The sequence below is a fragment of the Bradysia coprophila genome (assembly GCF_014529535.1).
Source record: "Bradysia coprophila strain Holo2 chromosome X unlocalized genomic scaffold, BU_Bcop_v1 contig_26, whole genome shotgun sequence".
In the NCBI taxonomy this organism is placed as follows: Eukaryota; Metazoa; Arthropoda; class Insecta; order Diptera; family Sciaridae; genus Bradysia; species Bradysia coprophila.
The window spans coordinates 63,805-78,592 of record NW_023503313.1 but is presented as its reverse complement, the minus strand read 5'-3'; the positions used below and the strand labels follow the sequence as shown (position 1 = coordinate 78,592).

Sequence of the window (14,788 nt, the reverse complement as noted above, 5' to 3'; positions counted from 1 at the left end):
TTCATTCTATACTAGATGGACACTCGGGTTGTTTTTTTCTTCTTGTTCCTTCGTATATGTAATAAAATTGCACTGATTTATAAACAATTGCGAAGAATGTATTTCGACTTTTCCTCATTAATAAACAGGGTTACAGGTGGTGGATAAAGCCTTAATACCTGAATGTGCAAGCAAGTATTTTACCCGATAGATTCAGTTACCATAAGCGGATAATTGTATGTGTTCTTTTTTGTGTGTGTGCTTATAATGGTAACGGGGAAGGTATAACAAAATTACACCATCCACCACTCTACTCTCTATGATCATATGTTATTTCGTATTATATCTCTATACGTATGTATGTATTTCTGAAAAGTGGAAAACAAAACCAAAACCATAAAAATGTTTAGCTATACAAATATTACAGATATAGCATGAAAAGCATGGGAAACTTTTACATTGAAGTTGAAGCAACAAATGACTGTTGCTGCGGCAATGTTCATGCTCGATTTGGGAAAATGCATCAAGTGAGCTTACAGCACCCGAACAGAATTGACGATTTTAAATTTTGTTTTTTTTTGTGCTCTTTCGTGGAATCATTTTTCAAGCGATATAATAAGCTTCATAGTTTCATGCTAATCGATTTTTATGAGTCGAAAGTTTTTGTTCGTTTTTTATTATATAAGATTTTCAATTTGAAATTGGATCATAAATTAAATTTGTATTTAAAAAAAGAGAGCAGAAAATGAGTTGATGGATAAGATTCTTCGTATACATTTATCTTCGTTGCTTTAGCCTTGCCAGCCGTAATTTAAACTTGTTGATCACAACAAATCAATTTCGTTCAACCGTACAGTTCAAAGTAACTAGGAGCACTTTGTTTATAGTTTCTACTTCCAAGCAAATTTAAATTGCTAAAGCAAAATAAAGAAAAGAAAAAATAAAACTTATGGATCCAAACTTACAATAAGAATGTTGGAGAAATGCAAAATGAAAAATACACATCAACCACAAAATAAAAATGAGAAAAATACATTTATATTGATAACAATGTATCGTTTGAATTGAACGAAATTTTTATATTAAAAACAGAATACTCCAAGCGAAAAATATAGCGATACATTTGTTGCACAACGAAATTGTTTTTGAATATCAAGATCTTTGACAGAAATAAAGGCTAAAAACCCACATCCATTATATCATTTTCACATAAGGTCACAGTTTTTAACAAAAAAAAAATGTTTTGCCCTCTTTTGATTTAGAGCGGCTTGAAGGGCCTTAGACCCCAATCGATTTTTCTGCGATGTAAGCTAACTAATACATAAGGCCCTCAAATTATTTTTGAACAAAAATGGCATGTAGGGTAGGTTTCTATCAGTGGCCACGATACATTCTGGTTATTGGATACATATAATGCATAAAAGTAAAGAAAATCCATTTCACATTGAATAAAACGCACCGCCGAATGCACATGGGCCCCGATCTAGACACAAATATTGAAAATAGAATAGTCAATAGTACATTATGTACATCCTTACAAATTTTTATTTTGGCCAGTGGCCAAATTTTACATAGGTTCCAAAAGAGTAGGCTAAGTCACTTACGCCTGGACACCTAAGTTTGAATATTTTCCTAATAAATTTTTAGTACAAAAGAAATTCTCTTCTTAGTTCGTGGAGACATGACTTCGTGACTGAGATGTTTAAATCTGTTCTTTCAGAACAGAGTATTTTACTGAATGATGTTTGTTTTAATGTCAACTGTCATAATTACAAAGCCAATTATATTTTCGAATGCAACAAAATGCCAATTCCTGTCGTTTTTACGTTTCGATTTGCAGGTCTAATGACATTATCGGAGAAGGGAACACATTCCAATTTGGCAAGACTGCAAAGCAATGCCAACGGCAATAACGATGAAGCAACACCAACCACCACATTAGCTGGTAATGTAGCATAACCGGACAAGGTTTATAAAAAAAAAATACGTTAATATTAACGGTGCCTAAGTTTGTGACCCTATCCGGTACATATATGTACAGGAAATAACAGATAATAAAATAAAATGACAAGGATTAGCCAAATTTACCCGGCTAAAATGTGAATGACGACATTATCGCTCTAATAATGTGATGAAGCTTCTTATGTGTGCTATTTTTTTCTTCTTCTCTGTCTTTCCCTCGCACACTCAACCTAAAATCGTTTAATTAAACAATCAAAGAAGAGAACACGCAAAGGAATATGTCTTTCTTAATAACGTTTATAACCAGAGGCACATAGTATAATATACTTACATGGACGAATATAAATTGGTGTCCTATTTAGATTATATTTTCGTTTTGAGCTTGCACAAACAACCAAAAAAGCAGATAATTTGAATACGAAAGCAATTAATGGGCATTCTGTGGTTAAGATTTGCATATTATTGATAAGCCGATACATTTATTATGTATTTTCGAAATGATGAGGGATTCAATTTTGATTTTGACTGAAAATAAAAGCAGACATAATGTTAGCTATGCAAAATGATCGAGGGACACACAGTACAGATCGGAAAATCGTTTATACCAAGCGCTCGAACGCACACATACAAAAAAAGCAATTAAAAAACGTTCATTTCATCAAATCCGATGTTGTCGACTTAATTAAATAATTTGCCCCGAGCAGAATGTTCATTGCAACGGCATGGATATCACATTCCATGGAAAACTGAGTTTGTTTTTGCTTTGGGTCGATAGCAAAGCTTATAATGACACAAAACCATAGGAAAACACATTTTTTTTGTTAATATCTCATTAAAGGACACACTTGAATCAAAAGCTGAACTCTTTTTTCAGAGTTTACTGTGCCTGAACGAGTTGTTTTAGCACCGTCGAAAATTCTAGAAATTCTTGAAATTCCCGCAAATGAAAAGAAACGTTTAGAATTTGAAGAATTTTAAATCTTGAAAATTCTTTTTTAGCGAAGCTTCAAACAACCATTAATGTAAATTGTGCTAAACTTTGCACTAATTCATATACTAAGTCACGGTTGGTTTGAAACGAGATTAAACAGGGACCGCCGACCACCAATAATTTTTTTTCATATTTATAATGAGTGATGGACAAGAACTTTACACAGGAAAAAATTAGCCCAAACCCCTGAGCCGTTTCTGAGAACCAGTGGATGCGACTACCACAAGCAGTCAGGGACAGCCGGAGCACATATTTTAATTGGGATCGGTAGAGGGTACAATTCTAAGATATACTGTGTAAAAATTATTGCTTTCGGTCATCTGCTCTCGGAGCAATAACAGTTGAAAGTCAAAATTTCTCCATTTTCGAAGAGTGATATATCCTTGACAAAGTGACCGAGCCAGCCAATTAAGATTGATTCTAGACACAGTTAAAAAACTCTTTCGAATGGCGACAAAAAAGTTTTGAAAATGGTCTTTTATGGTACATTTTCAGAGAAGTTACTTTTTCCTCTATCCTCGGTGAAATTTGGACACCTCTGTATCTCACTTGCAGCTTTATTTTAAACTAATTTGTCGCGAACATTGTAGCCTGAAGACTAAGCTTTACAACGATATCAAATATGCCAAATATGCTGAATTAAATTCCTGAGGTTAAGTTCGAAGATGGGCTATGTGGGATTAAGGATCTGGAAGTTATTACAGAAAAACAGTATTTTCCACTGTTGCAAATTCAATCAATCGAAAAAGATTACTTTGATGTAATTTGATTTTGTCGGTTAGTTATATCCATCTATCACGCATGATAAGCTATCACGGTGATAGTTGGCTATAGTCAGGTGAAAGTCGGCTATCACGGTGATAGTCGGCTATAGTCAGGGATAGTCACGTGAAAGTCAGCTATCACGAATGATAATTTTCTATAACAGTGATAGTCAGCTAAAAGTAGCAGATTTCACGCTATGACATAAAATATTTATAAAATTTTATGAAAAACCATTTTCTGAATCGTTATTCAAATATATGGAACGACACTAAAAAACAATCAAACAGTAAACTTGAAAACTCCCACGAATGTGGCCAGTTTGCGAAGCGAAGGCAGTAATTCCCACGAGTCATCCTATTTTATTCATGGTTAAAGGTTTTGTGAATGTAGTAAGTACCGGAAGGCTTTCTTTTTGTACATAAGAGTAAGGGAAGAACGTCTACCGTACTATTTTATATTGCACTAAAGTGAAAGAGTCCTCTAATCGTTCTATATTCGCATCTTTTTCTTTTGATTAGCATTAGCAATAAGACTATGACTATGACACTGAATAATCGACAACTGACACGAGTGGGAAGTTTGAGGGCAGAGCGAAGCGAGGGCCGTAATTCACACGAATCCTTGTCTATTTATGATTTATTGTTGTTTAAAAATCTGGCAGCAAATTTACAAGAAAATATAAAACAGAAAAAGTACTTTTCCAAAGAATTTGTACTCAAGCGAAGGTTTTTATATCAGTTAATTGTGATGTTTCAGAAGTTTAACGACGGAAAATAAAATGAAATTGATTAAATATATATTGAAAAAATTGTCAGTCAAGGGACCTGACCCGCCCAAAAGGTGGGGCCCAGTGTTTATTGACATCGTCTCGAATCAACAAAACTTACACGAACTTACTTAAACTGTACTTTTAATTCCCTTGACTGTAAGTCATGGGTTTTACAAAAGAAAATACACCGTACGTAACACGTTCACTATGATTAAAAATGTATGGAAATGTGATGAATAGTAGATTATTCACCTCTGTCCACATGTTTATTTGGACACTTGGGGAGTTATTGCATGAGCCGAAGGCGAATGTTATAACCCCAAGTGTCTAAATAAACATTTGGACAGAGGTGAATACGCTATTTTATATACCGACGGCGAAATAATACAATAATAGCACTTTTTCACTGCTATTATTTCACGTAAAATTATTTCATAAAAAACGTTAAATGTTAAAATTTTCTGCTCTTTTTTAACACGATAACTTGAGTAATTCTCAACCGATTTTCAAAAACTTTTTTTTTAATCGACGAAGTATTGAAATCCTCAGGTCAAGTTCGAAAATGGGTGGCATCGGTTCAACCATCTGCGAGTAATTCTCGAAAGAAGCCTTTCCTGCACTTTGTTAACACGAGAACTGGAGTAATTCTCAACCGATTTAAAAAAAATTGTTTGGTGGAGAATGGAATTAATTCCTGAGGTTAGGTTCTAAGATAGATTATGTTGGTCTAACGATCTAGCTGCTGTTGCTAAATGAGTTTTTGGATCAATTTCAATAGTTTGTTCTTATTATTTTACATTGTCTTGTTAACAAAAGTGAAGTTCACACGAATTTAATTTTTATTGAAGTCATACACCATTTTTTAACCGGGCATTTTCATTTCATTTATTAACGTTTCGAACATCAAGGATCACTCCTTATACAAATACTCTAAGCAATCATATACAGTTAACCATAAATACAAGAATAAAAAACAACTCACAAGTAATTCAAATGGACAGCCTCATCCACTAGCATTTTATAGACAATAACAGTCTAATATGAGTCTAAAATGAAGTTGTGAAGCAAAAATTAAGTATCGTTTTACAACGTTGCAAGAGATTTAGATCGTTCTTCTGAATCAATCAATAAATCATTACCAATACAAAATCTATTGAGAAGTTAAGACAGACAAGGGATCTGACCCACCCAACAGGTGGGACCTAGTGTAATAGTATTTTACATAACTAGGGATAAAAAGATGAAAAGTAGAGTTTTCGTGTGAATTTTGTTGATCCGAGGCGAAGCCGAGGTCAATAAACACACTAAAACGAGACTTTTCATTTTTATCCCGAGTTATGTAATGGATTTTACATGCTGAGGGCTTCGAAAGAAGTGCTTGAAACATGAAAAGTACGGTTTTCGACGCATGCAGCATGTAAAATACTATATCAACTCAATGACGAAAAGTAACAACTATCTACTAATAATACTAACTACTACTCGTACGTGTGGAATGGAAGAAATGTAAAGAGATACGATATATAATAGTTATTTATGCAACCGAGGTGCAAAGCACTGTATTGGGCTCTAGATGTGTCGCAGGCCGATAATACATATCGTGAGCCTAATTAATTACTTTGCATCGAGTTGCATACAACGTTTTATGCTACGCATCTAAAGTTTGCAAATTTTGCATATTATAATGCTGAGTGGCATCAATGTGCATGTGTAGCGAATGTACTGATTGAAACAAATCCCATGAAAAGTAAAAACTTATCTTGAGTTAAGTTTACTCGCAGGTCTTAATTTTTATTTTATTACTGGAATTACTCAATTTACAGGTCAAAAAATGCATTACCCTTGCAGTTCATGACATATGCAATACAGTCAATAATATTTTTCTTCTAAATTTTAAATAAACTCCTCAGCAACATAGCAAAAAAAAGTTCAAAATGCAAAACTCTTTCAATATATTCCGTCAGAGATTTTATACACACGACACCCTTCTACTGCTTCTGCTTTCTCCGGTTTAAGTATTTACTCTCAAATGCATAACAGCTACAACTCTCTTGCAGCAATATTGTAATTACATCATGACGAAAATATTCTGAGCAAGATTAATTTTGATGGGAATTCGCTGGTTGCTGACTATACACCTTTCTATGTAATTTATGTTGGAACGGGTATAAAGTGTCATTTTTCGGTATATAATACTTGAGTGTTGCATGACGAGTTTAGTTGGGTCAATTATAAATGAATATGTAGGTGTTACGGTGTGGAATTGAAATCACTTAATCCTTTTTAATATATATCCAACCGTTGCGTTTGGGTACGTCGAAACTTCTATGATATATTTGTATGTTATAAATGTGAAATGATCGTTCAGATAAATTGGATGTATGGTAATGGAGTGGAAATTTTTGGAAGGTTAGTTTGCGTTAGTAGGTTCACTTGTGTGCACAATGCTGCGAGGATTAACTATATTTTTTTCATACCAACAAAGCTCTCTGAAACTTTTTATACTGTATGCTCCTCCCTTCGGGTGATTGCTAACATAATATGTATGTGTAACACCTCGTAATATTGTAATAGCATACAAAGGATGAAGTATTTAGCTTTAAATCATTTTTTATACATCGGGAATGAATTTGTGCAAATCAATTTAGAGCGGTCTGATGAAAATATTTTTATCATTTCTATGAAAATTTAAACTGAAGGTTCGTAAAGTTATTCATCTTTTGAGGTTACAATTTTGTGATAAAAGAAAACGAGTGTGCTCGTGCCATCGGCTCGGATATAGGTAACTACGTAGAGGTGCCAGTATTTGTGTTCAGTACTTCATTCTTTCAAAGAGAGCGCCTCTTTTCTGTTGAGATACAGTTGCCCAATTATATTATGACTACGCTGGGCAACGAATCCTACATTTACATTCTACACTTCCCACATTCAATGCGTTCAACTCATCACACGAATTTAGTTTAGGTTTTTCATTTTAGTTGATTGGCATCATTGACATACATTGTTCGTGGTGGCACCATCCATATTATTTCATGTAGTGGAGTCCACTACTAGTGGACCTGCTTAGGCTGAAAAAAGGGCTTAATCGTGCATCTTACAAAATCGTGGTAGCGATGATTGTTGGTTGTTCCGTATCGATTCCTGATTCTAAATTGATGTGGGGCCAAGACGGCAGCTCAATAGTTCTCCGGTGAGCGGCCGTTATGTCACTTTTATTTCTATGATTTTTCATTCGTAAACGGGAAGAGATATTAATCTACTTCCAAAGGATAAATTTTAGAGAAAAGTCTGAATTTTTTTTTGGCGGAATTTATTTTTTGACAATAAAATGAAGCTCTTTAAATTTTCTATAAACCTTCTGAAGAAAGTTTTTGCGAATTTTCAGTCTTTCTATAGGTTTCAGGGATTTTCCTTTGAGAAAAAAATATTTTTCCACTTTGACCAATTTTTTCCGCCATTTTGGATTCAAATGTCAAAAAATAAATTCCGCCAAAAAAATTCAGACTTTTCTCTAAAATTTATCCTTTGGAAGTAGATTAATATCTCTTCCCGTTTACGAATGAAAAATCATAGAAATAAAAGTGACATAACGGCCGCTCACCGGAGAACTATTGAGCTGCCGTCTTGGCCCCACATCAATTTAGAATCAGGAATCGATACGGAACAACCTACAATCATCGTTACAACGATTTTGTACGATGCACGATTTTTTGCCTAAGCAGGTCCACTAATGAGTCGAAGGAGTTAAAGAAAAGTAGTAGGTAGCGTCGACACGCAAGCATGTAAAATCCATTACAAAATTCGGAATAAAAATGTAAAATCTCGTTTTTGCGCGATTCACACAAAAACCCGGACTTTTCAACTGCCTGCACAATATGACCATTAGGCCTGTTCATTTTAGAGAAATAGTCTCAAATTCATCTGGCATGGTGTTTATCTGGTCCGGAAGGCTAAAATATTGGACCCGTATTTTTTTTTTGAATTTTAAAAAATAGTTTAAATCTGGGGAGCGAAGCATTTGTTCAAATGTACGAATGCGTTGGTTAGAAGAGTAAAAAAGATATACACCATCATTCTCCTCTCTTCTAACCAACGCTTTCGTACATTTGAACAAATGCTTCGCTCCCCAGATCTAAACTATTTTTTAAAATTCCAAAAAAAATACGGGTCCAATATTTTAGCCTTCTGGACCAGATAAACACCATGCCAGATGAATTTGAGACTATTTCTATAAAATGAACAGGCCTAATGACCATTTGAAATAGGAAAATGTCATTTGTGAATAGAGCCGGCGCGAGATTCCTCGTTACCAAATGAAAATTGATTTGAAAACTTCTGACTACGTCATGAACATTGCATTTTTAATAGTGTAAATAGCAAGGAATTATAAAAATCTAGAAAAAGGTAATCGGCTGTACCCCCACCTGTCAATGCTTTGCCTTGGTTCATGACATGAATGTTTTTTTTATCATTTTCATTGTGCAAATGTCAATGAATTTTGTTGTGATTTAAAGACAATTTGGTGTTATAATTCTGATTTTTAATTTTCGTGTGTCGGATTTTTGTTTCAGTTCCTGAAGTTCCTGTAAATATTTGTGTAAATCTTATAGTTAAAGTCACAATAAAAGCGTATGCAGAAAATACGCACGTCCAGACTTTGTACTGGTTGTTTTTTGAAAACGTCAACAATCAATGCTTGGATCGTATTTTCCATACAAATGATTCGAGATTCGATGTGAAGTTATTTTAAAATCTTTCTTCTCTAATTCCTAATATTGTTATTGCAGCGAGAATGTTCCGTCGATTTCAACATTTCGGACCTTCAACTATTTTCAATTATTCGCAACGAAGCCTTCTTATCAATTTTCAAAACAAATCTTTATTTTGAAACTCTTTCCAGATCTGAAAAGTTCAAGGACATGCTTGCGTGTCGAAAATCGTTCTTTTTATCGAATTCGATGGAACTTTCGAAGCCCACAGCATGTTAAATCCATTACAAAATGCGGGATAAAACTTGAAAAGTCTCGTTTTCGTGGGTTTACTGACCACGGGCTTGTCTCGGATCAACAAAATGCACACGAAAACTTTAATTTTTAACTTTTTAACTATAACTATTACATGTTGAGAGCTCCTAAATCAATTCTCTTGTCTTCCCTAATAACTTACTTTTGACCTAATTATGGGTGAGAGTACCTAATGTAATCTCGATTTTTCTTGATCGTGAATAATTCAAATGAAGAAATTAAATTTTGACCCTAGGACTCAAAAGCATGTTTTGTTGATGTTTAACATGTAAAATGTACAAGTTAATAAAAAAATGTTTTCTGACCCGCAAAACTTTATTGACGCTACCTACTACTTTTCTTTAACTCCTTCGACTCATGAAATAATATGGATGGTGCCACCACGAACAATGTATGTCAACGATGCCAATCAACTAAAATGAAAAACCTAAACTAAATTCGTGTGATGAGTTGAACGCATTGAATGTGGGAAGTGTAGAATGTAAATGTAGGATTCGTTGCCCAGCGTAGTCATAATATAATTGGGCAACTGTAACTTCACTCTGGTAAATATCGATGAAATATAAAATGGTTTTTGATTTGTGAGTTCGTGTAATTTGTTGCTATTCCCATATACATTTCATTTATCAAATGAAAGTCTTAACTTTCATTTCTTAAACGATCAGGAGCGGAATCAGAAAGTTATCTGACCCAGATGGTTGAAATTTAAGAACGTGGCGGTTTTCGATAAAGATAAACTGTATTTTCTCTGTAAACTAAGTCTTTAGTGGAAACAATTACAAACCACAAAACTTCCAAGTCAGAAAAATAACGTTTTTCTGCGAAAGCTTAAAAAAGCTGAAATAATTCTAGAGTTTTGGCCAAAACTGTTCAAACTGTACTTGTTTTTACCTTCGCGTCTTTAATAGAAGTAAAACTTTTGGAATAAACTTCTTGCTTTATTTTTCAGAGCAATGAAAAGTTGGTAATTATTGCAGAATGGTTTCACCGATTGATCAATGGTGCCGTTTTATGAAAGATGAAATTATAATAAACGATTTCTAAACTTTTTATATTCAAATCGTGTCGAAAATAATGGCAGTAGCTGCAGCCATAATTATGCATTCAGTTGAAGAAGTAGTAAGACTATAAACAATGCAATAGTGTGTAGCCAAGAGTGGCGTTTCTTGCTTGAGCCGAGGGCGATGGATGCAACCACACAAGGCAAAATACAAAATTCCAAACAATTACGTAAGTTATTTTTCGACACTCATCACTGAAGCATTTGCACGTTTCGGGCTAAAAATGGAAATGTTTTAAGTGGTGAAAAATTTAAATTAAAGAGAAACGGTTGTCTGATTAAATTTAGCTATAGTATGAACGATAATGCTGATTACTGTATCAAAGAAGCGACTTCCAAAACCAAATTCTAGCTGCTACTAAGGGTAGAAGTAATTTTACTGTTTTGCGGTACAATATGGACACTATATACGTACACTGTGTACAGATATCCGTTCAGTCAAATTCAATGTGGTAAAGTGCACCTCATTGGTCAAAATAGCATATCCATTAAGGTTAAAGTGATAGTATTGCAAATATTAATATAATTAAGCGTATTATGGTATTCTCGAATGGTCATGCTTAAATAATGAAGTAAAGCCGTGCGGTATGCAGTATACACGATAATATTAGATTACGATATTGCTATTATAGCCAGAACGGTTGTGCTGCTCCAGTTAATATTGTTATTCGGTGAAATGCTATATTTTCGGACAAAATTTCATATCACATGGTGATGTAATGATATGACATGAAGGAGTCATGAAATTATGAAGTCCACATTTTATCCATTTCTTTAACCCTATATTGCAGTTTTACAAGTCATTGTACAAGGCTGACTCTCTTCGAACTGTCAGTGATACAAACGGCACCAACGGCACTTAAACATAATAGAGTTCAGTACTTCATCGTAGCTTCAGGTTGTTTTAGCGTGTTGAAATGTACAGCAACCAACCGATACGAAATATTTGAAGAATATATTTTTATCTACCTAGGTGAAATAATAGCAGTGAAAAAGTGTCATTATTTCGCCGTCGGTAGATAAAATAGCGTATTCACCTCTGTCCAAATGTTTCTAAATAAACATGTGAACAGAGGTGAATAATCTACTATTTTGTAAAAATCGTTCATGTCCCATTGACTAGTGGAATTACGACAAATCCACTCGGCTCTAGCTATAAATTTACTTATCTTGGGAAACTGGTGGCAAACTACTAAACGATCTGCTCTAAGGCGGAGAAAAACTTTCACCTATTTATTACTTACAGATAAATCATTCGCAATTTACATGATCGCATGATTAGATAATATTTTGATGCGACACTTAATCATTTTTACAATGACATATTATTTTGTAAAAACCTATCATTTGACTTAAATGTGCTGCCTTTAGACGGATTGGGAATGTTATCTATTAAGTGTTAGAGATTATTTTCGATTAATAAAATTACAATTCCATGAACAGCACCAATAAATCGTAGATTCAGTTATACCTCTTCTCTTAGGAAGAATGTTCATCGACTGACACATAAGCATTTCATCAACATGAAATCGATTATCGTCGGTGTGGCTACTTTGTTCATCATTCAGATGTTCTATTCACCTGCCGATGCCATTCCACAACTCTCTAAACATCCAGTCGTACTTGTTGTATCTTTCGATGGATTTCGATACGATTATTTGGAAAAAACGGATACGCCAAATTTAAGAGCTCTGCAAAGGGAAGGTGTCACGGTACCATATATGACACCGCAGTTTCCATCAAATACATTCCCGAATCATCACTCGATCGCTACTGGTCTGACTCCGGATAATCATGGTGTCACTGACAACACATTTTACGATCCACTGCTCGGTAAGAATCTCAGCGGATTCACTGATGATTGGGAATTTTGGAATTATTCTCCGGATGTACTGCCCTTCTATGTGAGTGAAATAATTCAAGTTTTATTAAATATCTTCTTTTACGGGGACATTGCACTGCATTTATTTAAATTATTTTGATGTGACTACGACAGGGCCTATTATTTGTGAATCGATTTTGGGAATATTTGGGAATTAAAACCAAATAATTGCTCCTTTTGAAGATATTCTGCCTAAATGTTTGGTTTTGTCTTTTTTATTGTTATCAACCAGGCTTTATAAATCATGTCTAAATACCACTGACTTCCCAAAAAATCAAAAAAAAAAAAATCCCAAATATTCCCAAAATTCACAAATACAATCGCTAAACCAAACTGATGTGCATACGTTATTTTGCACCAGCTGGTCCCATATGGAATTGTATGTCACCAGCTGGTGCAAAATAACGTATGCACACCAGTTCGGTTTAGCGATTGTATTCCCAAAACTCACAAATATTCCCAAAATCCACAAATATTCCCAAATAAGAGAAGACGAAAGAAAATGATTGCAGTACTACCGATCATCTCTTTTCTAGAATCAGGGCCGACTAAAACCAGATAAATTTATGCGAAAACAATTTGTGGACTTGGATGACAAGGTTTTAGAAGTCAAAATAAAAATTTTGACCCTCGGACGTAATGTGCTTACGTGATTGAGCAATGTAAATGCACCTTATAATCGAAGTGTCATTTACATTGCAGTAGCATGTAAATTTTTTGGGGTTCCTCCATCGGCTTTAAACAGGTCATTTTTTGTATTAAAAATTTGATAAGAATAATATCCACTGATCGTTCAATTTTTCAAACGGCAGCAGCATGCCTATTGCTAAGTGAAAAGATGTCTGAGTCTCTATAGACGACACCATCAGTGCAATTTTAGGGAATTTTTGGGAATATTTGTGAATTTTGGGAATTAATTCCCAAATAATAGGCCATGTGTGTTTCTTTCTTAGATTAGGAACGAACTAGCCGGAGATGAAAGATACAGTGGATGTTATATGTGGGCCGGATCTTCGACACCGTACGGAGCTGATAATGAATTTCGACCAACGCACTATGTTGCATACAACGCAAGTATTCTGTGGTCGGAACGGGTAGACACGGTTATTGAGTGGATTACCGACGCAGAAAAACCGGCAAACATGGTTTTCCTTTATTATAACGAGCCAGATTCGGCCGGTCACTCCTTCGGCACAGATGACGACCGAACTGTCCAAATAATTCAAGAGAGCGATGATCGAGCAGGAATGCTGTTTGACAAACTTAGGGCCGCTGAAATTTACGATCAAATTAACATTATCATTCTGGCTGATCATGGAATGCAAACTGTTACTCGCGAGAGGATCATCACTACCACCGATATTATTGATCGAAACTTATACCAGCGCCTTGGTTCATCTCCAGTTTATCATATTTTACCAAATGATCCAGACGATACTGAACGAATTTATGAAGCATTTAAAGCTGCATCCTACACGAATGGATTTTCCGCTTATAAGAAAGAGGAACTCACCCATTTGAAGTACAGTAAAAATAGGCGTATCATGCCCATTTTACTTTTGGCTGATCCCGGTTTCGCTTTTGAAAACGTCAATCCCAATCCTAACTACGGAGTTCATGGATATGATCCAAAATTTGTGAACATGAGCGTAAGTGTGTACCAACAAACGATTCTATTCAAACAAATAATTTCACATGGAAAACAATTTGCAGGCCCTATTTATCGCTGCTGGCCCACAGTTTAAGAAAGGATATACTTCCCAACTTCCAGTGAATAATATCGATTTAGTGCCATTGTTTGCAAAGATTATGAATGTGGCTGATGTGCCATCAGACGGTACAGTAGAAAGAGTTGAATTGCTTTTGGCACCGATCGAGACACCAACGGACGCACCAACCGATGCACCAACTGGCGCACCAACTGACGCACCAACTGACGAACCAAATGACGCACCAACTGATGCACCGGAAGATAATTCTGCCGTTAGGTGTGCAAGCCTTACAACGATTATGGTTGCTATTACACAAATTGTTGTATTTAATCTTTGAAAATGTGAATGAAAGAAAAGTCATGCCATATCAAATGTTCAGTGTTTCGTCTGTGTTTCGCCTCGATTTTTTAAAATTATAAGTTTACAGCAGTATTAAGTTTACGAGTGATTTCTAGAAATTTCTAGAAAGTCTGCCCTCGACAAAACTCGATAGCCATGAAGTATCGAAAAAAAATCGCCAACATTTTTTTCATCGACCAATTTATTTTTCGAAACGTCTTCTTTACGAAACCCTTTTTTACGTAACATTTTGTGAAAGGAAGACGATTCTATGACTTCCTGCCGCATTTTGTATATCTCACTTT

General features: G+C 34.9%; 1 protein-coding gene across 1 annotated transcript; it reads left to right on the top strand.

Moving 5' to 3' along the window:
• Positions 1 to 1,782: 1,782 nt before the first annotated feature.
• LOC119069147 (ectonucleotide pyrophosphatase/phosphodiesterase family member 5-like) lies at positions 1,783 to 14,481 on the top strand. Its single transcript, XM_037173051.1, has 4 exons — positions 1,783 to 1,924; positions 11,994 to 12,454; positions 13,386 to 14,081; positions 14,146 to 14,481. Exons 1-4 carry the CDS (start codon positions 1,783 to 1,785, stop codon positions 14,479 to 14,481), a joined length of 1,635 nt encoding a protein of 544 aa, XP_037028946.1.
• The last annotated feature ends 307 nt before the right edge of the window (positions 14,482 to 14,788 follow it).

What these genes read in the sequence shown, in the direction of transcription:
- LOC119069147 (XM_037173051.1), top strand. Translation starts at nt 1,783, where the DNA reads ATGCCAATTCCTGTCGTTTTTACGTTTCGATTTGCAGGTCTAATGACA. An exon ending in ACCAACCACCACATTAGCTG is followed by an intron (nt 1,925 to 11,993) that starts GTAATGTAGCAT and finishes TTCCATGAACAG; the next exon opens with CACCAATAAATCGTAGATTC. An exon ending in CGGATGTACTGCCCTTCTAT is followed by an intron (nt 12,455 to 13,385) that starts GTGAGTGAAATA and finishes TTTCTTTCTTAG; the next exon opens with ATTAGGAACGAACTAGCCGG.